Source organism: Saccostrea cucullata, unplaced genomic scaffold (assembly GCF_032062105.1).
Source record: "Saccostrea cucullata isolate Sc308-1 unplaced genomic scaffold, CSIRO_AGI_Scuc_v1 ctg13, whole genome shotgun sequence".
NCBI classification, from domain to species: domain Eukaryota; kingdom Metazoa; phylum Mollusca; class Bivalvia; order Ostreida; family Ostreidae; genus Saccostrea; species Saccostrea cuccullata.
The window spans coordinates 1242501-1265750 of NW_026917991.1; the positions used below are offsets into that span (position 1 = coordinate 1242501).

Here is a 23250-nt window from a genome sequence, read left to right on the forward strand (position 1 = left end):
GTAACTGTTATTCAAAACAGTAGTAGTTCTGGGTTTTTTAAAATTTCCAGAGTTTTCAGCAGAATTTTCTGAAAATTTGCGTTTCTGATTTTTTTCATTCCATTCTGGAATTAAATCCTTAAGAGAATCTTTCTGCTCTTTCCTTTCTTTTAGTTTCTCTTCTAATTTCTTGCCAAAGACGCCATCTTCTGAAAGAGGCAGGCAAATAATTTTGCTATGAATATCCTTCAAGGTATATAATCCAGAGTCTTGTGCTGCAGTTTTCCTTCTTATAAGATGGTGAAAAGCCCCTGCTCTCCCCATTTGATCTAGTGCCTTGGTAGACATGGAGAAAATGTCTTTAATTGCTTGAACTGTGTCTGCATCTTGACAAGTTATAGAATCTAACAACGTTCCTAAAGCTTGCTGCATGTAGCTTAATGAAATAATACCCATACGGGCAGCCATCTGTCCCTGATATGCCAAAGTTTCAATACTTTTGTACGGCTGGGAAATTAAATGTTTACTTTTCCCCCAACCTTTGGTTTTATTTCCGTGTTTTTTTCTTAACATTGGTTCTAAAATGTCATCTAGCCCTGGAACTTGTAGAAATGCTGCCGAGTTTGGATGAACAGGGAAACATTGTCTATATTCATCTCTATACGCAGACAAGCGTTCAGGATCAGTAATTCTCCATGACTTTTTCAAGATCTCCTCTTGTGTTTTGTCTAAAACTAATCCAGTTTTTTCTTCCTCTGAAGACGAAACATTGCCAAAAATATCAGTTAGAGTTTTTGTATGCTCGTCACTTTTATTGATCAAGTTCTGAAATCTATTGTTGTTGTTGCTGTCCAACTTATGTTGATTGTTATCAAAATCATGGGCAGTAATAGATTCCTCTTGAACTGAGGATTCGTTATCACCCAATAGCTCACGTACTTCTCTGACACTTGGAGCTAATGATATCATATCGTCCATTTCAGGCACACTTAATGTCCCTTCAATTTGGACTTCACTTTCCAAAGGTATAATCGGACGCATTCCAGATGAATCGTCTACATTTGATACCATGGGCTCAGGTCTCCGCGTGGATAAACCACCGGTATCCTGATCCGCTAACGAATTATGAGACACGTTTGTCTCGTGTACATTATGAGAAGCTGTATTCTCTAAAACACTGCTGGACAAAGTTTGAATACTTTCTCTTAAAAAATTCATCATAGTGTCTAACCTTTCGTTGACTCTGTTTTCTAATTGTTCCATTTTCTCGTTAGCTTTGCTGGAGGATTTCCTACCGGACCGCGGTTTTTTTCCTTTGGCCTCCATTACTGACTGTAAATTCTGGAATTCCGAGCCCGAATTTAATTCGTCGTTCGAAATAAAACTGGCTTCTTCCATACTTAAACTAAGAGCATGAGAGAGTATCTAAACCAATACCGTATACAAATACAAAGTATTTGTATCACTCTGTGGCTGAGAAATCTCTGCCAAAAAAGTATGAACGTTCTGTTGCACGCCGGAAGATGAACTGACTTGGGCAAGCACCTGAGATGTGATCTCGGTCTTATAAGTGTTTGAATCTTATTCTTTTAAACGCTTGCCCGCGAGTTATGAACGTTAATAAGGGGAAGATATCCTAATGTATATTTATGACTGGTAAGTATAACGAACGAAATAAAACTTTGATTCCCCATTGTGGCCCCGCCCAACCCCCGGGGGTCATGATTTGAAAAATTTAGAATGTACATTACCTCAGGATGCTTCCACATAAGGCCAAACAAAAAAATATCTTTGTTTACTGTTACATGCTGAAATAAAATAGGGTCGGTAGGTAGGAATTTTTTTTTATTTTATTGAATTTTTTTATACACAAATTCACATGAATTGGTTGAATTACAAAACAGTTTTACCACTGTATGGTGCCTTACTTTTGTTTGGCTTGAAATATGGGTGGTTTCTTACCAACTGCCTTACAACTCAGGGGTGTGCAATTAAAAAAATCAAGTACTAGCCCACAGGCTTGTAACAGCAATAAATGTGGTAGTTTTAGATAAACGGCATCCTACTAGCTTGGGCTAGTGGGTTAACCCTTTAGCTCAATCGGTAGAGCACTGGACTGGCAAGCCAGACGTCCCGGGTTCGATCCTCAGCAGAGGCACAAACTTGTCTCTGAACAAGACAACATAGAGTGTTAGTAAATCGCATTGCACAGCGCTGAATGAATGAGTGAATGACTGAATGAATAAAATAAAGAATGAGAATAATGTGTACAATTTAAAATACATATCTTAAAAATATAAAAAGTACAACTACCACATATATATAAAGTTTAACCACATAACACTTAGCAATTAGTTGATTGGGGGACCGTATGGAAAGAGATATCTGCATGTATTTACCATTAACAGAGGAATGGAGGAAATTCGGATTAGGAAAAAAACGATCGTTTTTTGAAGTAAATAAGTCAGGTAGTACTTCAAAATGGATAAGGTTAAAGTAATTTAAGAACAACTGGAGCATGCTGCCTGAAAAATTTTCATTAGTTGGAAATTAAATAGCAAAACAATGAGTGAAAATACCGTTTGTTTTTCTCATGTATTATATGCATAATTTTAATTTTTACTACCCCAAAAACGGTAGCACCGGGCATCAGGCGATGCTAGTTGCACACCCCTGCAACTGCCACGCAATGGTAAGCAAATCGCAACGAACTTGTTGGTGTAGAAATTGAATTTGCTGGTTTTGTTTTTGCACTTTCAATTTCGATTTCAAAGATGAATGTAAAAGTTAAACTGACCGGCCAGTAACTTCCGGATTTCTACGACGAAAAAAAAGTTTGGGTCGATGATGAAAATTAGGGTCGGTCGGGTAACCGTAAACAAACATAATTTTTTGTTACGCCTAAGTTTCAGCTTTTCTGGCCCGGTGGTTCTTGAGAAGATTTTTAAAGATTTTTCCTATATATTTCTATGTAAAACTTTGATTCCCCATTGTGGCCCCGCCCAACCCCCGGGGTCATGATTTGAACAAATTAGATCTACACTACCCCAGGATGCTTCCACATAAGTTTCAGCTTTTCTGGCCCAGTGGTTCTTGAGAAGAAGATTTTTAAAGATTTTTCCTATATATTTCTATGTAAAACTTTGATTCCCCATTGTGGCCCTGCCCAACCCCCGGGGGTCATGATTTGAACAATTTAGAATTTACATTACCTCAGGATGCTTACACATAAGTTTCAGCTTTTCTGGCCCAGTGGTTCTTGAGAAGAAGATTTTTTAATGACCCCACCCTATTTTTGTCTTTTCTTGATTATCTCCCCTTGTGAGGGGACTGGGCCCTTCATTTTAACAATTTGAATTTTCCTTCACCCAAGGATGCTTTGTACCAAGTTTGGTCAAAATTGGCTCAGTGGTTCTTGAGAAGAAGTCGAAAATGTGAAAAGTTTACAGACGGACGGACAACGGACAAACTGTGATCAGAAAAACTCACTCAGGTGCGCTAACAAGAGATGTTTGTAAAACACTTATGCCCCATTCCCCCAAATAATTGGAATTTTTCTAAGTCCAAAGGACATAACTCTGTCAAAAATGAATTTATCATACCCAAAACAGAACTTCCCCTAGATATTCTTGTGATAAATATGTATATTAAATTTCATTTCAATATGTGAAACCCCTGCGAAGAAAATGAACAAAAACTGATGATGGACTGACAGACCAACCAACTTACTGACTGACAGACAGACAGCAGCAAAGCAACATGGCCTCCCTTCTTTGAAGGGAGGCATAAAAAAATTTGCTTGTACATACAGCTGTATATGAATTCTTGTGTACTTTTAAATAAAATGCAATATCTGATTAAATGGAGAATGACCAAAAGAAATTCTGCATCTTGAGCTGAATTTCTGTGACTACTTTGTACTTACTGCATGGATCTGATATCCCAGCCCCTGATACAGGTATCATTAGCGGTGGCTACCTGTGTACAGTTGTGATGAGGGTTCCATCTCACACACGTGAACTTTGGCTGACCTTTACTTTCCAGGCCGGTAGATTCCTTAATCTTGAAAATTTTTAATTGTAAACAATACCATCATTTAAGCTTTTGATTGAAATACCGGTATGTGAATGATGAATTGATACTTTTGTTTTAACATTTTTGTTTTTGTTATTTTACATTTAATCTAAATCTGAAGAAAAAAGAATTTGTTCAGGTGTAAGAAGTTTCTTGGTTTTTTTTTTTTACACTATGCCTTAAAATTTTTTTTTTTAGTTATTCAATTTCGATTTTTTAAAAAAATTAATTGGAAAGAATACTCACTTTGGCTACAGAAGATGAAGCGTCAAAGTCCCAGGTGATTAAATGACTGTCTGAGATACCAACCAGTGTGGTATTATCACCAGTCGGGTGCCATAACACACTGAAAATATACAACATCAAGAAAACATTATTCTATGAAATTGTCAATGGCTAGTTTTAAAATAATTTTTGCTTTAATGTTTAAAAAAAATCATTTTACCATTACTTTAAATATAAATACCGGTTTTAGGTTATGGCATTGTGAATCTACTTTGATTTGAACATATTTTATGCTTGACAGTAAGGGAGTAGAAACAAGTTTTTACAATTTACAAGTTCCCCTCCTGGGAGAATCAATTAGATTGCTAATTATCAAGGTAGCTATAACTAAACTGGGATATACAACTTTTGTGGTAAATTAAGAATTAACCCTTACATACTATGAAAAATAATTCAGTAACGATGAAGACAAAATATGTCTGGTGATTGTTAGGGATCTGCATTGAAAAATCAAACCATACAGCTGACATCTTATGTCTGCATGTTATTCATTTCAGCATCCTTAGACCTAGATAAATAAAATTGTGTGTTTCCAGTTCCCCGACCAACCCTAAAATGTAGGAGCCAACCCAAAAACAATTTCTGCCAATATCTTTCCAGGAGTAAAGCATTCCATTTTTACTACTAGAAATCCCAATTTTGATCACTTCCATGTTTGAGAAAATGCATATCATAAGCACATTAATCAGAAATATCCTGACAGTGATTTCCCTTGGGAAAAATGGCAGCGTGCTTGTCAATGAAATCTTAAAATACAGTTGAACTTCGGTATCTCAAACTCTGATATCTCGAATACCATGGATATGTCGAAGTGATTTGGAAGTCCCAACCACATATTCTTTAAGTACCGTAATTGACTTCAATATCTCGAATCCTTGGATATATCGAAGTTTTTCTCAGTCCCATCAGATTTGAGATAATCAAGTTTGACTGTAGAATGTTTCCCTACCTACCCTATTTTTTCTACAGCTGGAATGGGAATCACACTATTTGTTTTGGCCTTTTCTGCTGGCATATCTTGTTCTGAACAATTTATTACAACAGCAATGACAAATTGCATTAGAGAGAACTTGCTATTGGCTACTCTCTTTTTGTATCTGCTTTTGTCCTTGTATAATTTTCTATCCCTGGTGCATTGCTATGAGCATTTTTTTTTACTGCATGTACATGAAAAGAATCATTTATTCGTTTGTATATGAAGTAAATTCAAACTCATTCAGTTACCTCTTCATGTCACCATAATCCGCATTGTCAAGATGGCATACAAGTTCTAAGGAGGAATGAGAACTGTCATCTGAGTTATCAAAATCACAAGGTATCCTCCATAGGGCAGCTTTCATCTCGGCCTTAGATTCTGAAGCTAAAATAATACTTTTAATGTAAGTTTTAACACTACTTTATGTATACAATTAGTAGTATGGGTTGCATAATCATGTTTAAACGTTTACTTAAATTAAGACATACCTGCAGAAGAAACACATCAACACACAAATATTTATTTCAGATAATTCTGAATTCTTACTTTTATTGTAGCATGTTGTCAGTAAATTCTTGTCAACGGTTGATGCTGTAAGATTCCATATTTCTCCTTCTCGGTGTAGGAAAACATTTTTATTGAGAATATTGTTTTCATCGTCAAAGTCAATGTGATGAACCTATAACATAGAAAAATCATTAGTTATCAGATATATTTTTAGAAAATACTGTTTAGTGATGGGTGTTTTATAGCAAACTTTTTTAGAAATTTTCTTTAAAATGAAGATTGACATTACGGTCCTTTTTGGGGTGGGTGGGTTATCTTAAGTATGGATACCTGATTCTCAGATCGAAGAGACTGTGTCCCGACAAGAAATCGTATCTGTTCTGTCTCAGCCGATTGGGCTGAAATTGATCTTGCCTGAAAAGTACAAAACATCTGTTCAATCTTTGAACTAACGAGTATACGGTATATATTATATTGTTTTGTAGCGGTCAGCTGGGTTCAATCGACAGTGGCCAGATCAGCTCAGTCGGTAGAGCACCTGACTGGAAATTCAGGGGGCCCTGGTTCGAATCCCAGTCTGGTCCGCTGCATTTTTCTCCTCTCCCGTTATATTAGGTGCCGTGCCATGCCTTGGAACTGGCAGGTGAGAGGCCTGCCAAGGATGAGCCTTGATTGGGGTCTTTGGAAGGCCAAAGACCTCTTTAAATAGAGAAGAATGTTAAATGGAAAAATCACAAGTCTCCAAAACTCTTCCATGACAGTTTATTCTACATAATTAAAAAAAAACGGTATGCAGAGTTTGACACAAAGCCACAAACAACTGTCACAGTCTAGTAAATGAGTGGTCGGTCATGTTCTATGTGAACTAGACAATTTCACTGGTGCGAATCGGCTCGCATTTGCTACAAAGTACACCGGTTCAATAGGACCCCGGCATATATTTATGATATAATTATAAACAGTCAGTGATAGCACAGGGGCATCTTATCCACTCTGTTCTCTACTTCACATATAAAAATACACAAGGGAAGAATCGAAAGTAGCACACGATTTTTAAAAAAAGTCAAAAAAACAACTTACTTGAGAAAAGTTACACAAATCCTGAAAGGAACTAGCGCAAATAATGTCCTAGTACTTATCCAGGCTAAAATATTCCAGATATATCCATCGAAAATAGCTTTTATCCAACTAAAACCCCAGCTTTCTGCATAGAGTGAATCTCTACGCCCAAGAAAAGATAACTCACCCGGATGACAATAGGGTAGTGCCCGAAGTCTTCCAATGGCACTCGGAAGGCCTCGGGTACTACCCTATTGTCATCCGGGTGAGTTATCTTTTCTTGGGCGTAGAGATTCACACTGTGCAGAAAGCTGGGGTTTTAGTTGGATAAAAGCTATTTTCGATGGATATATCTGGAATATTTTAGCCTGGATAAGTACTAGGACATTATTTGCGCTAGTTCCTTTCAGAATTTGTGTAACTTTTCTCAAGTAAGTTGTTTTTTTGACTTTTTTTAAAAATCGTGTGCTACTTTCGATTCTTCCCTTGTGTATTTTTATATGTGAAGTAGAGAACAGAGTGGATAAGATGCCCCTGTGGTGATAGCTTGTTCCGACAGACAGTTAAAATATTCAAAGTTTACAGAATATAATAATATGACAATTGTTGGTAATTGAAAACAAAATTCGTTATCTGATAAAAAAATGACTTGAATTTATAACAGAATACTGAGAAATACTTGAAATTCTAATCCATAGATGACAGGAGCCTCATCTTCCATTGTGTTCAGTCTTCGGTTGTCGTAATATTGAGATCAAATTCTAAAATAAATGAATATGAAAAAATAAATAGTTTACAGAGCAACTATCGTTTAGAACAACACTTTTATGACAATATTCATTTGAAAATAAAAATAAAGGGAATAACAGTTATGGAAAAAAAGATGCGTAAGTTTTTACGACATATGCCACAAAATATCACCTGTTGGAAGTTGACAGTTTGACTGCCAACTGCAGCCAAGGTTCGCATTTTTGGTGCAGATTTTTAGTTTTGAACAGATAATTTTCAAAGTTTAGACCTAATTTAATTTGTTTATTCTAAAACTAAATTGTGAAAATGATAAATATCAGTTAGTCCGTGCCATTCTCTCAACTGGAGCAGTGATAATCCGAGATTCCTCTGACTCTAACCCCTGGGCCCGTTTTACAAAAGAACTTACGACTAAGACTAAAAACTTCAGATTATTGTAAAATTTTGCAAAATTAATAATTCTCTTTGAAATTGTCTGTGTAAATATCTTACCACATTCTTTTTAAAATGTTTAAAATAATTTTCGATATAATGTTAATTAAAAAGTTATATGAATAATTATACTTGGTCTTAGTTCGTAAGTCCCTTTGTAAAACGGGCCCCTGCTTTTTATATTGTGACTTGTGCAAGTCACAATACTGTATAAAAAGCAGGGGTTAAAGTTAGAGGAATCTCGGATTAGAGCAGTGAATGTAGGTCTATATAAACAGGTTGGGACCACTAGCCCAAATTTTTTTTTTTATTTTGGCTCTAAATATCACAAATCCGCATCAATACACTTAAAAAGGAATAAGTTTTGGTAAGCAAGGTTTTCTGCAACCCTACAGTTTGTAAGATTCAGTGGCGGATCCAGAAGTTCAAGTGGGGGGAGGGGGATCTTGAGGACCAAAGGGCCGAAGGGGGAGGGCATGGGAGGGGGTTTCCCCCTCCCATTGGTGGGGGTTCGGGTTTTAATTTTGTTTTAAATGGTTCTAAATGGTGCATTTTCCAGCATTTTGGGGGTATTTTTTGTAGCTTTTTTAAAGACCGATCATCACAAATTTTTAATAAAATGTTTTCAATTTAATTTAACTTTAACACAAGACTTTAGACTTTGCTTTAAAAAAAATGTTAAATCTGACAATTTTAGGAATGCAAGCAGTTGACTTCCAAGATACAACTAATATACCAAATTTTTAACACTAAAAAAATTAAAAATTGAATTCTTTTCAGAATCCCTAACTTGTGCTTTTCAACTTACTTGAGTATATACTGTTAATATGATTTGGAATATAAACACACGTGTACAATTAATGAAATTTCAAACTGTCTTATAATTAACTGAAGAAAAAATTTACATAAACTGGAGAATCTGTCAAAACTAGAGGGGTTTGCTAAGCCAACCTGGTTTTGTAAAAAAAATTATATTAATTTTAATTTAATTTTAAAACGGTAAAAAAAACCCTGAATAATAGTTTATTCATAGTTTAAAAAACATGAATTTTATCAGCAAAAGAATATAACTGAGCAGCATCATAACTTTGCAGTTTTCTATTGTTGGTACCTGATTACATTGTACTGTGATCTAGTGATTTCACTAGATGCACGGAGTACCCGCTCTCTGAGGCACTCTCTCTGTTGATTACCTGTGTATTGTGTGCGTTCAAGCGGAAAGAGATTTCCTGTTACGTAGTGGATGTAAATTTCACAGTTGTACAAACAAAGGGTTTATGTTTATTAGAGTCTTATCAATGCAACAAAATGATAAAATGACACTTGTAAAAAAAAAAATCAATGAGCGGGGGGGTTTTCCCGAACCCCCCTGAATCCGCCCTTGAGATTGATCCCCAAGAAGTTATGGAACTTCAGAGGGATCAATCTCCTAAACAATGGGCATAAAGAAAAAAATTGTGAACCAAAAGCTATTCCTTTTTTCGTGTCCTGATGTGGATTTATTTATTATAGTGAAAATGAAAATTTTCTTTTTTTGCACTGTAAATTTATATCCCATTTGTATGGTGTCCGGATAGGGCCATTTGCGTTAGCGCGACATCGCGTTCAAATAAACGAGACATCGTGCTAACACACAACACGCGTTCGTGCTAACGCAACTTTGCACAACACGCCGTCGCGCTAACACACAACACGCCGTCTCCCCAACGCAACTTTGCACAACACACCGTCGCGCTAACACACAACTCCCCATCGCGCTAACACACAACACGCCATCACGCTAACACAACTTTGCACAACACACTGCAACTTTGCAAGTTTCACAGTCTAGTAGGAAGTCGTGTCCAGAAATATAAGACTGCACATGCTTAACCATATAATGGATGAAATTCTGGATGAGATTGGTCTTGGGAATCTTAAAGGTACAGAAGCGTATTAAGGCCGCAGCAGTATTTTTTTTTTAATTTGTTATAACAAATTATTAATTTGTTATAACAAATTATTAATTTGTTATAACAAATTATTAATTTGTTATAACAAATTATTAATTTGTTAAGCCAAATCATTAATTTGTTTTAACAAATTACTAATTTGTTTTAACAAAATACTAATTTGTTTAAACAAATTGATAATTTGTTTTAACAAATTACTAATTTGTTATAACAAATTAATGATTTGTTATAACAAATTAATGATTTGTTATAACAAATTAAAAAAAACACTGCTGCGGCCCAAATACGCTTCCGTAGCATGCGCAGTCTTATATTTCCGTACACGACTTCCTACTAGACTGTGAAACTTCCAAAGTTGCGTTAGCGCAACGGCGTGTTGTGCAAAGTTGTGTTAGTGCGACGGCGTGTTGTGCAAAGTTGTGTTAGCGCGACGGCGTTTTGTGCAAAGTTGTGTTAGCGCGACGTTGTGTTGTGCGTAAGCGTGACGGCACGTTGTGTGTTAGCCCGATGGCGCATTGTGCAAAGTTGCGTTAGCGCGACGGCTCGTTGTGCAAAGTTGCGTTAGCGCAACGGCTTGTTGTGTGTTAGCGCGACGGCGCGGTGTGCAAAGTTGTGTTAGCGCGACGACGTGCTGTGTGTTAGCGCGACAGCGCGTTTATCTGAACGCGATGTCGCGCTAACGCAAATGGCCCTATCTGGACACCATACATTTGCGATATTATGTCTCAAACGAAGTATATCCCATTTGGGCGAGTGGTCCCAACCTGATTAATGATGATGAAGGGCAATGTACATACACTGTAGCTAGGATTGGCTGAAATCGGAACATCAGATTGATCTAGACAAAAAATCCCCATTCATATTCAGACATTTCTGCACATGTAAAAGTATTTTTGAAAAGCCCACTTTGAATTATCACTCTACATTATTGGTACGAATATATGAGTTTTCTCTTTATCATCCTAATAGATGTCAGACGACAAGATTATTGATGTATTAGATGATGACTTTCTTGATGATAGTCAGTTTGATGACAGCTTTCTTTCACCTGACGTCACAAATCGGATTGTGCACTCAGCCACTTCAGATACCTTGGACTCTGTTGCGTTAGGACCAATTACTGATGAATTATCTCTGCTGGAAGACCCCAGTGACAGCAATCCAAGTATTGCAGAGGATACGGGGATAGAGATAGCAGCTCCAGGAGTAAAGGAAATCACAGAGTACCAGACTACAGATGTACCAATAAACTTAGAGACTTCTATAGAAACATTGGAAGTAAAGCCTCTGGACAGCCCTGTTAAAGATCAAGTCAATATAAGTAGCTACTTTACCAGTGACAGTCAGGAAAATGATCCATTTAGTGCACTAAGTAGTGGACAAAGTCAGGAAGAAGTTAATCTGAGCTTGTCACAAGCAGAGGAAACAGAACAACCACAAAAAGTAGAGGTAGAACAACAAAATCTTTTAAATCAAACCAATGACCAACAACCTGAAACAGAAGATAGCGGAGAAATTGTGGTTCGCCATGATACGTTAGAAAGGAGACTCTCTAAAGATGAGCCAGAAAGTGTTGATTTTGAAGCTGTTCCTGAGAATGATTTGAATGTTATGGAGGCCTCCATGCAGTTAATAGATGATAAGGAAGATTTTGAATCTTTTACTGCTGAGAGTGGCCCGGCCGACATTGACCAAGCGATTGGAGGGATAACAGATATCCATCTGAATGAACGACATAGAACCACCTCGGAAACAATGCATCATGACTACAATACACAATTATCTGTATCCAGTCAACATTCCCAGGGTGCAATACCAACTCCTCCCATAATTCCTTCTCCTGTCAATCAACCATTCAGTGGTCCCCCTCTGTCTGCTGTAAATGTTGCACCATTGTTGACACCTACTACACCTGTCTTTTCCACACAAAGTCATGTTAGTGGTAAGCTGAAAATTTGGTTTATATTTTCCTTTAAAGGATTAAGCCATAATTTTGAGTATTCACAATATTGTACAACTTTGACTTTTCTCCTGTTTATTTTTGCTTTTCATTACTTAAAACATCTTTAAATAGGTGAACGATGTGTACCATGGGCCTCTTTATGTTTTGCAGATGGAAAAGAGACTGCAGTACAGGGAACATTGGATTTGGAGAGTAGTGCTACTAACACATTCCAGTCTTTACCAAATGTAGATACCACAGATCCATTTACAGCAAGCTTACAGATGAGCGAGTCCGACAGACAGCATGATGCCTGGATTCCTTCTGACGGCACCAGACAAACTCTGCTGACAATAGCCACAAGTGTACCGGGATCGTATGTCCCAACCCTGGAGGAGCTAAGTACTCCTGGAATTGTTGTTGATGAACCACAGGTATTTAACATCTCAGAAACTTGTTTAGTTTTAATAAAGAAAAATAATAAATTAAAAAAAATCATTCTTACTTTATAAATCAAAGCTTTATACATGTATGAGGCTGAGTATTTATATTATAGGGTGATCCAGTGAGAGATTTAGTATACAGATACATGGGAGAACAGGAAGCTATCAAACGGCAGATTCTGACTGTAGACAGTGTGACTCAAGATGTGGAGGGACTCCAAGCTCTCATTGTAAGAAACCAGCATTGGTCATATATGTAAAAAAGGGGGCCAGATCAAGGCTTTTTATTCATAGAAATTGCTATGGCTCCCCTTCAACAAAAAGGAGTCTCATTACCGGGGTATTTACCTTCACTCTTATTGTTGTTTTACTTCTTTTTAATGTTTTTTTTAATGAAGCATCTTGTCATTGTAGAAAGGTGGTTGCTACCGTTCAGCTGTAGACATGTGCAGAAGGTTGTTGACAGCAGCTGGCCAGGGACCTGGTAAAGCTGGTGAAATTACCCAGCATACAGTACATACAATACAGGTAAATTTTTTGTGTCCTGCACTCGCCAAAACATTGGGACATTGAATCTCATTTACCTGTCCATCTGTCAGTCTGTCAGACTGTCACAAAAACTTAGACCTTGGTTTTGAATGAGAAGAGATAGGGAGGGCTTTCATATTTCATGTGTACATTATCTGTGACAAGACTTATCACCATATGCTTTCAATATTTGATCCTATGACCTTGAATTTTGACCTACTTTTCTAAAATATGTTGTAGTAACATAGGTTAGACAAACCTTTAATTGAAGTAATTGCCCACTCTCTGTTATGTTCTTTACAGTTATGGTTTTGTCGTTTTACCCTTCTACTGAAACTGAGACTATACAGTGTGGCCGAGTCAGAGATGCAGGCTTTCCAGAATCTGGACACCCCAGACCTCTACTTTGAATTTTATCCACACATTTATCCAGGTCGTAAAGGTTAAAACTTTTTCAGTATTTTAATACATTATCAAAATGACTCCAAGCATTTATAAGTCATAATTCCATGGAATTGTTACATGTATTGGGGTTTAATCCATTGTTAAAAAATAACCAATATTTCTTGGATTGCCATTTTTGGTTTTCAACGCAAATCAAGTATGCTGGGTCAAAATTTTTGTTTGCCCCACAAAGAAAGTTTGGGGTATATGGGAATCACCATGTCTGTCCATCTGTCTGTCTGTGCAAACATGTCTGGTCAATTTCTTTCTTACGGAGAAACATTGGAATCTACATTTATTACTTTGTTGTAGGGTCCATGGTACCGTTTGGGATGAGGATATTACATGCTGAGATTCCACATTACATGGGAAGATCCCAGGAAACCATAGACAGGCTTTACTACATACTGGCTGTCACTCAAAAGGTGTGTCTTCATTGTAGTAAACTGTCAAAAACAGGTGCTCAAGTTATTTAACTGGTCCATAAATTTAGAGTGCAAACTTTGTCACTGATAGCAGGGTGTACTTTGTTAATATAGACCTTTTCTTTCAAATTCAGATCATTAAAAATCTCCAGGAGGGATATGCAGAAGATGGAAGCGCTGTACAGCTTAGTGATGGAAGCAGGAAAGGTATAGTTGTGTAAAAGTAACTTGAAAATTTAGAAATGTTGAGTAAATCTGTGATGGAAAGTGATTATGATGAAATCTCTTTTTTATTCATTAAAAACGTGCTTGTATGTGCAATGTTACCTTTTCAGGTTCTTTGGAGATTTGGCAGGAACGGGAGAGACAAGTTTTATATGTGATAGGAAATACCTTCCTTGCATTAAGAGTAAGAATTTTTTTGGACTTTTAAATATATGTTGTTATCTGCAAATTTCAAGATCAAGTAATAATAAGGCTTAAGTATACATTTTACAGGCAGGTGAAAATCTTACTTAAGTCTGTGTCATGATCCAAGGGCCGGGTCTTCTTGTTCATTTGTTTGCTGATAGTTTTTTGTTCAAAGTATTTAATTTTTTTTTACAGGATTATGAAGCTGCCATGACCATATACAATAATCTACTAGAGAAAGACCCCACAAGGAAGGCGGGGCTACTCAGTGGAATGGGTCGTATTTACTTACAGGTAAACATACTATTGTAGGTAAAATTTGCTGGAAATCACTTCATTTACTGTATATGATCAGATCAAGTTAGAATGGGTGTTCGGGTGAAAATAAATTATTCTTAATAAATAAGGATTAGATTACATGCATCGCAATGTATTATATTTTTTTTTTGGTGTAGATGGGGAATGTTGACAAAGCCCAGGATTGCTTTAAGCATTCAGAGGTGATCTCCAACAGTGGCGACAAATCTATACAGTGTAGGAATGCTATCAACAGGTAATTGTAATTCATACAATTTTAACTCGCTAATGGTACATAGTGTATTAAACAGTAACGTTAAATTGATATACATTTGTATCAATGTATTAATGTATGAATCCAATGAAAAGGTAATGTATAAACTGTTATAATGTAGGTTAATTTGCATATAAATGAATATTAATGTGCTTTAGTCAAACAAAAGAATTGAACCAATGTTATTTACACTGAGTGTGTGATCGATGATCAAGAAATTTACATGGGTGAATGTATGGACATTTATCCTTTGTGTGTTAGATAAATCATACCTGTTGAATAAAGCAAGTTACCCTGGATGGTAACTTTTACAACTGACTGATTTTACATTTGCTTTATTCAACTTGCATACTGTAAATCACTTTTTATTCGCGAGAACTTTATTTTCGCGTATCTACAGTATATTAATGCAGTAGATTACTCAGAATTGTTTATATTTTACATTGCAGGCTGTTCATGTATCTTTTTAATTGCAGGGGATTAGAGGCTATGTGTATGAACAATTTCTCAGATGCTTATCAAAACTTCAAACAAGCTGTGGAAGCAGATCCTACTAACACTTCTGTAAGATCGTAGAATAAATGAAAGATGTACTGTTAATTTAGAACATATCAGAGAACTTTTGAGTAAACACTTTCCCTTCTTTCTCTTTACAGGCTGTCAACAATATGGCAGCTTGTTCCCTTTATATGGGCAAGCTGATGGATGCACTGAAGACCTTAGAAGTTTTGGTGCATGAAGACCCAGTGCGGAATCTTCACGAGGGAGTTTTGTTTAATCTGTGTACGCTGTATGAACTTGAGTCATCGCGAGCTCTCCATAAGAAGCAGGCTCTGCTGGACTTGGTCAGTCGACACAAGGGAGATGGATTCCCAGCAGCTTGTCTTAAAATGGCTTAATCTACTGGGAGTTTTTGTGGCATAGTGCAATAAACATTAATTAATACATGTAGAATATATGCATACCATATGCAAGACAAAGTTTTAGTGAATCAATGTATAATACATGTTAAGTGTTGCTTATTTTGTTAAATGTTTGACAGCTAAATATCTGTCAATTGCTGTCAAAATCAGTAATAATAAAATATAAAAATCATCTAAGTGTCTCTGTTTTGTACAAAAACCATACTTAGATTTTAGGTCACCTGAGTCATTCCAGTGACCTTTTGCTATCCCTTTTCGTCAGTCATTGTGAATTGTCCACCATCAGCCATGCTTCGTGAGTTAACATTTAAACATTTTTTGTCCATAGGCATTCGTTATGCTTTATATGTCAACATTTGAACATTTTCAGCTTCTCTGATACCTCATAACCAATTTCAGAATATATGGCATCTATTGGGGAACAAAATTTCTGAATTTCTGGAGCCCTCCCCCACGGACCTGAGGAGTGGGGCTTAAACCATTAAAATTATAGTGCCATCTTTAAAAATCTTCTTTCCTCCTGGACATCAAGCAGTCAAACTGTTGGCATGATTGCTTTATGTCCCATCTCTCAGGCCCAAGGGATGCAGAGAAAATGTTGTAATTTTTATTCCCCTTTGACCATAAATGCTATAAACCAAAATTGGTTGAAATCAGTTCAATAGTTGGAAAGAAGCTAAAAATCTTCAAATATTCATGCACAATGCACGTTCAATAGTTGGAAAGAAGCTAAAAATCTTCAAATATTCATGCACAATGCACGTTGCTTTACACACGATCACAGATGTAAACATAGATACATGTAGCAACTGGTCACCTGACCAATTTAGGTGGTCTAGAAAAGATACATTTCATTTCAGAGGGAACATATGATTGTTCCATTTATGTAATGACTGTTATAATTAAGTAAATGACAAAGTGTCATAAGATTGATAAGATACTAGTATGTGTCTTTTATTTTCATATTGCGAGTAGTAGTGATACAAAATTTTTATGTTCTAAATGAAAACATTATATGCTATAAACTCCATTTAAACCAGCGATCTTCAAAGTCTAGATGTTCCATATCTGGATTTTGTTCTGGTTCTTTGACATCTTCCTCAGCATTGTCAAGTTTAAAGATATCCTCCCCCAAATGCTGCAGAAGAAAGAAAAATATCACTAAGCATAAAGATGTATGAGAATTTTAAAAGAAACAATTATGAACCAAGTGATCATTTTACCTTTCTGGCAGCTAGTAGAATTGACTCTGAGGGCTGAAATTTTTCCAAGTCCGCTTCCACCTGTGAAATTTGAAATGCAAATGTACAGAAAAGGGAGACTGCATTCCCGGTAACCATGCAATTCTGAGTGTTTATTACCTACTACAGATTTTATTAAACTGTTTAGACAAAGCTCAAAACCATGAACAATGAAAAAAAGTTATAGTGAAAACATGATATTTTATGATTAACTATTTGTAGTTTTAAAACATTCATATGATGTAGTGAAGTACATTTATTTGTGGTAATACAGGAAAACTTCTAGTTCCTGGGACAAACAATAAAGGAATCATACCTGTTTCGTCAGATGCTGATGCCTCTCCTTAACAAAGGAAAGAACTGAAGTTCTTACACTCCGAATAAGTAACCTGAAAATGGATTGTCCCTCTAAAATATTGTTTGTTTGATAGTACATCATTTATTTCAGACTCAGACATGGACGAGAAGGAATTGTTTTTGATATGGGTAATTTTAATGTTTAGTTAGGGAAGAAATAAATAATTTATGGCCTTAATAAAATTACATACAGAAATATACGTTACTGTTAAAACTGTGTAGAGCAATACATGTACCGGTAGTCAGAATACCTAGCTCTGACCAGACAGGCCAGTAGTTTTATGTACTCCTGGCTGTGTGGTCCACTCTTCACTGAATCTTCACAACAGAATCTCCTCCAGTAATTATGTTTTAACATCAGCCAAAACTCCACATTGAAGGGATGTAAGGTTATTAGCTGCTTTAATGTTGTCTCCTCATCTGTAAATGAAGGTATAAATAGGAAAGAAATTAAACACAGAAAAGTAAACCAGACACTGCAATTTTTAGCCAGCAGGACAGCAATTATGCATTTTCTACATGACCTTGAACTTGCAAAATGACCTTGAAATTCCCTTATGTTGGATTCAATCTTTTTTCAAGTATGAGCTTTCACTGTTTCTTCATTTAGAAGTTATGGGTTGGACATATTTGTAAGGGAACACTCTAAGACAAATGGATAAGGAAATTTCTAGATCCAACCCAAAATTCATTTATGAGTTTTAAAAATCAGATACCTTCTAAATTGTAGAGCCTACCTTCTAAATGGCAGAGCCTGTGTTGTATCTGTTGTAGAAGAATATAGGCTTGAGTCCTCTGATCTATATTTGTGCTATTATTTATCTGTAAGATTAATAAAGTTGTGTAAACCTCAAGTTCATCTGTACAAAAGTGTCCATTCAAATAATTAAATCATATGTTTTTTTTTATTTCCTACATGGAGTTCAAAGTCTTAAACATAAGATTTTAGGTCATAAGATCTAAGAGCTTAGTAATTGTTTATTGATTTAAATGTATAGCTGATTTACTTACTGTAAATCACTAAATTTTCGCGACACCTTTTTTTCGCGAGATAGTCATTGACTCTTGATAAGCGAGACAAAATTTTCACGAATTGTGGTTATTGCTCTATATAATCTTAAGGAATACTATTATACACGAGAACTTATTTTTCGCGAGCACACTGTCTTGCGTAATTACGCGAAAATAAATTTCTCGCGAATAAAAAGTGATTTACAGTAATTATGAATAAGTAAGTCAATACCACTACATGTATTACCAATTTTTGAGCGAGATCAAGAGCTTCAGCTGTTTTTTCAAGGGCAACATAGCACCTGGCTAGTGACTCATTTAAATCGTGTCTCATACATCTGTTTGACAAAGGAAGGTTTTCTGTAAAATGCACATAAATATGATGTCATGATGAGTAATAGCTTTTTAAAACATGTCAAGGGTGGTAAACATGTTTATGAAAGTGAGTTAACATCTTCTCTGTAAGAAATGTTTTTCATGGTTTTATTCGCTCATTTGCATTAAATGCCCATATCAAGCTTGAATGTGTACATACCTAGTGCCTTTTTGTAGCATGACACTGCTTCTTCGTACTGCTTGTTGTAGTATTGCTGGTCTCCCCTGAATTTATAAACATTGGCAGCTGTTTCTGGGTCTGACACTTCAGCATCTTCAAACCACTAAAAAAAAATTAATAATCCTAATTCAAACCACTGCAAATATATTTTAAAAAAATAATATCCAAATTCATTTCCTCATAATGACAATTTAGAGTCAAAGACAGACCTCTGTGAGCAGGGAAACATACCATTGGACCACAGACTTTGGCATTATATGATATGAGCTTGGACTCTTTCATATTATCTTCTTTTCTTCAATGAAGTCAGTATCATCAAAATCCAATCCTAATTCCATCTTCCTATGTTACAATTTGGACCTGCATTTATCAAAATTGTGTGTCACTTCATGATATTGAAAGACCATTGATAACATGAACATGATGAAGACCACACATTACATGCCAATTTTTTCAAATCAGGAAATTGGGGCAATTTTTCTCTTCTGATCGGGAAGACGGGATGAAAGGGTAAAATCGGGAGGATCCCACCTACATCGGGAAAGTTGGCATACATGTGAAGACTTTGTTTACTACCATGTTCATATCTGTCCTGGTTCAGACAGACAAATTTGTGGATTATGAATTAGCCTTTTCTTTTTAGAGCAGTGGACAGGCTTTGCCTACATCCACTTCTCCCCCCAGGCCTTCATGTTTTGATTCTGGAAAACACGTAAAATGTAGAACTGATGACGGCCTACACTTCAACAAGAATTTTGTCTGAGATTAAAATTTAAATCCTGCGGGATGGAGAACTTGTGAAAATGGATTTGCAACATGTAAAGGTTGGTTTTCTTGTGACAGTTGTATGTATATATGTTGATATTGTTAATTTTACACGTACGTTTGTAAGTATGTAAAATCAGATATATTTCAGCTAGATGAAATTGTAGTTAAAGTGCAGGCCGTCACCGGTTCTACATTTATACATTTTCCAGAATAATAACATGAAGGCTGGCAAAGGGAAAGCCTGTCCACTTCTCTACAGTGAATAGGGTTAGCTTAGAATCAGGAATCTAGATAAATTCACTGAAATTTTCTAATACATTGTACACCATACTTTAATATATATAATCGAATGAAATTTTAAGGCAGAAATTAAAATAGATAGGATATTAGTTTATCAATTTTTTTTGATAACTCTCATTACAACGTGGATTTTTTAAGACCCGGTCTCGAGACACACTAAGACATTAGTATATCGAAAAGAGGAGAAGTATCGCATTCCTGCTAATCCTAAGAGTTCAGTTTGGATAATATGAAAATAATGGCTATATCCTGTTATTTGCAACGCGTTGCATATAAGTTTTTACCACAGAAAATAATTGAAATATCGTATACCGATCCTTATCAAATTAAATTCATTCAGGTATATTTGAGGTTCATTGAGCAAATAAAGCAAATGATAAGGTAATGTTTTTAAGGCGTCTAAGAATAATGAAAATTACAAGTATGAAGCAGATTTATCATATTAATTCTCTGATTCTGAGAAAACGTTGCATGCAACGCTCCATAGTAAAATGATCGATTTCTCCATAGAGTGTTGCAAATAACAGGAGTATATATAGGGCGACGAGTTTTATTTTCCTGATATTGAAACTATATTTAAGTGTACATAAAGGGGAAGTTTCCCCGAGAAGAGGGTTTTCTTGGGGGGTTAATATAAGAAAAAATGGGGCTTGGCTATTTTTGGGGGGAATCAAGATAAAAATATAGACATTTGACGGAATAAAGCGCTATTTTATTTTGCATGCGTTGCACGCATCACTCCATAGTAAAATGATCGATTTCTCCATAGAGCGTTGCAAATAACAGGAGTATATATAGGGGGACGAATTTTATTTACCTGCTATTGAAACTATAAAAGAGTATATAAAGGGGAAGTTTCCCCGGGAAGAGGGTTTTCTTGGGGGGTTAATATAAGAAAAAATGGGGCTTGGCTTTTTTGGGGGGAATCAAGATAAAAATATAGACATTTGACGGAATAAAGCGCTATTTTATTTTGTATGCGTTGCACGCAACGCTCCATAGTAAAATGATCGATTTCTCCATAGAGCGTTGCAAATAACAGGAGTATATATAGGGCGACGAATTTTATTTACCTGCTATTGAAACTATATAAGAGTATATAAAGGGGAAGTTTCCCCGGGAAGAGGGTTTTCTTGGGGGGTTAATATAAGAAAAAATGGGGCTTGGCTTTTTTGGGGGGAATCAAGATAAAAATATAGACATTTGACGGAATAAAGCGCTATTTTATTTTGCATGCGTTGCACGCAACGCTCCATAGTAAAATGATCGATTTCTCCATAGAGCGTTGCAAATAACAGGAGTATATATAGGGCGACGAATTTTATTTATCTGATATTGAAACTATATTATGTACATAAAGGGGAAGTTTCCCCGGGAAGAGGGATTTCTTGGGGGGTTAATATAAGAAAAAATGGGGCTTGGCTATTTTTGGGGGGATCAAGCTAAAATGAAAACATTTGACGGAATAAAGCGCTATTTTATTTTGCATGCGTTGCACGCAACGCTCCATAGTAAAATGATCGATTTCTCCATAGAGCGTTGCAAATAACAGTATATATAGGGCGACGAATTTTATTTATCTGATATTGAAAGTTTATTATGTACATAAAGGGGAAGTTTCCCCGGGAAGAGGGATTTCTTGGGGGGTTAATATAAGAAAAAATGGGGCTTGGCTTTTTTGGGGGGAATCAAGATAAAAATATAGACGTTTGACGGAATACAGCGCTATTTTATTTTGCATGCGTTGCACGCATCACTCCATAGTAAAATGATCGATTTCTCCATAGAGCGTTGCAAATAACAGGAGTATATATAGGGCGACGAATTTTGTTTATCTGATATTGAAACTATATTATGTACATAAAGGGGAAGTTTCCCCGGGAAGAGGGATTTCTTGGGGGGTTAATATAAGAAAAAATGGGGCTTGGTTTTTATGGGGGGAATCAAGATAAAAATATAGACGTTTGACGGAATAAAGCGCTATTTTATTTTGCATGCGTTGCACGCAACGCTCCATAGTAAAATGATCGATTTCTCCATAGAGCGTTGCAAATAACAGGAGTATATATAGGGCGACGAATTTTATTTTCCTGATATTGAAACTTTATTATTGTACATAAAGGGGAAGTTTCCCCGGGAAGAGGGTTTTCTTGGGGGGTTAATATAAGAAAAAATGGGGCTAGGTTATTTTGGGGGGATCAAGCTAAAATGAAAACATTTGACGGAATAAAGCGATATATTTTATTTTGCATGTGTTGCACGCATCACTCCATAGTAAAATGATCGATTTCTCCATAAAGCGTTGCAAATAACAGGAGTATAAGGCGACGAATTTCATTGTTATGTTGTTAAAACTTCTGTTATAAACGAACTCTTTTCCTGGAAGATAGTTTGATAGTTGAATATTTAAAAAAAATGTTTTATGCAAGAAATTTGGTTAAATCGCTAAAAAGGATAATAAAGGATATTTATTGAAATAAAATGTGATAGCTAACGCAAGGAATGCAGTCATTTTTTTTTTTTTTTTTTTACAAATTAGATGAAAGTGAAGAGAACAATTTCTATGAATGTAAACAAAATAGTCAAGGGAGATTACATGCGATATAGAAATAGTTATTCATCAAGTATATCATATGTCCTTCATGTGGCTTTTTCTGTAGAACCAAAAAAGATTATTTATACAAAATATAAAAATTAATATCGAAATAAGCAACATTCATACTGTGTTAAAAAATTAAAGTGATGAAAAATATTTATACGTGTTTCATCATGAATATTAACAAAATACTTAATTTTATGCAGTCGGGGGTAATTCCTCTAGGAGTTTATCAACATTGAACCATACGATTTTCTCTGCTAACTTTCGTTTTGGTGTGAGTGTGTTATTTTGTGTTTTCCTGGTACTTTTTCTTTGCAAACTACATTTTAGGGTTTTATTTATTGAATTCGAGTTTGTGTGTGTTTGTTATTTAAGGATGGTTTTAAATCATGCGGCTTATTCCGTAAAAGCGTAAAGAACGATAATTTGCGTTTTCGTGGTACTTTTCCTTTCATAAGTATAATTGCATTTAAGGGTTTTGATTTCTTTTGTGTGCGTTTGTTTTTAAGGAGTTATAAATGCGGCTTATTCCGTAAAAGCGTAAAATACGATAATATGCGACTTCCTGGTACTTTTTATTGGCTAACTACATTTCTTTTGCTAAATTATTTTTGTGAGTGAGTGTGTTTGTTATTATGGTAGTTTAAAATCATGCTGCTTATTCCGTAAAAGCGTAAAGATCGATAATTTGCCATTTTCTGATAATGTTGCACTACC

General features: G+C 35.7%; 4 protein-coding genes across 4 annotated transcripts in view; 1 reads left to right on the forward strand and 3 right to left on the reverse strand.

Annotated features, from left to right (window-relative positions):
* The window catches only part of LOC134281947 (uncharacterized), a 5111-nt gene extending 3656 nt beyond the window's left edge, over nt 1–1455 (reverse strand). The window contains exon 1 of the mRNA XM_062764419.1: nt 1–1455. This exon is cut by the window's left edge and continues 157 nt beyond it. Within this exon, the coding sequence (XP_062620403.1) occupies nt 1–1377 (1377 nt within the window). The 5' untranslated portion in view covers nt 1378–1455.
* The window catches only part of LOC134282047 (EARP and GARP complex-interacting protein 1-like), a 15324-nt gene extending 7665 nt beyond the window's left edge, over nt 1–7659 (reverse strand). Inside the window, exons 1-6 of the mRNA XM_062764514.1 lie at nt 7560–7659; nt 6152–6235; nt 5861–5993; nt 5563–5698; nt 4300–4399; nt 3905–4041 (exon numbers count right to left, since the gene is read on the reverse strand). Coding sequence (XP_062620498.1) covers nt 3905–4041; nt 4300–4399; nt 5563–5698; nt 5861–5993; nt 6152–6235; nt 7560–7601 — 632 coding nt within the window. The 5' untranslated portion in view covers nt 7602–7659. The remainder of the gene's footprint in view (nt 1–3904; nt 4042–4299; nt 4400–5562; nt 5699–5860; nt 5994–6151; nt 6236–7559) is intronic.
* Nucleotides 7660–7801: 142 nt separating this feature from the next.
* LOC134282242 (trafficking protein particle complex subunit 12-like) lies at nt 7802–15878 on the forward strand. The gene is made up of 13 exons (XM_062764685.1): nt 7802–7841; nt 10984–11956; nt 12128–12390; nt 12513–12629; nt 12814–12927; nt 13231–13369; nt 13684–13796; nt 13931–14003; nt 14132–14205; nt 14403–14501; nt 14663–14760; nt 15255–15342; nt 15435–15878. Exons 2-13 carry the CDS (start codon nt 10984–10986, stop codon nt 15675–15677), a joined length of 2394 nt encoding a protein of 797 aa, XP_062620669.1. The 5' UTR covers nt 7802–7841; the 3' UTR covers nt 15678–15878.
* A 798-nt stretch (nt 15879–16676) lies between these two features.
* LOC134282137 (uncharacterized protein C8orf76-like) lies at nt 16677–19221 on the reverse strand. The gene is given in 9 exon segments (XM_062764612.1): nt 16677–16839; nt 16925–16984; nt 17259–17331; nt 17551–17719; nt 18037–18121; nt 18558–18670; nt 18846–18969; nt 19098–19153; nt 19156–19221. Coding segments are annotated over 9 exon segments (849 nt in total). The 5' UTR covers nt 19205–19221; the 3' UTR covers nt 16677–16719.
* Between the last annotated feature and the right edge of the window lie 4029 nt (nt 19222–23250).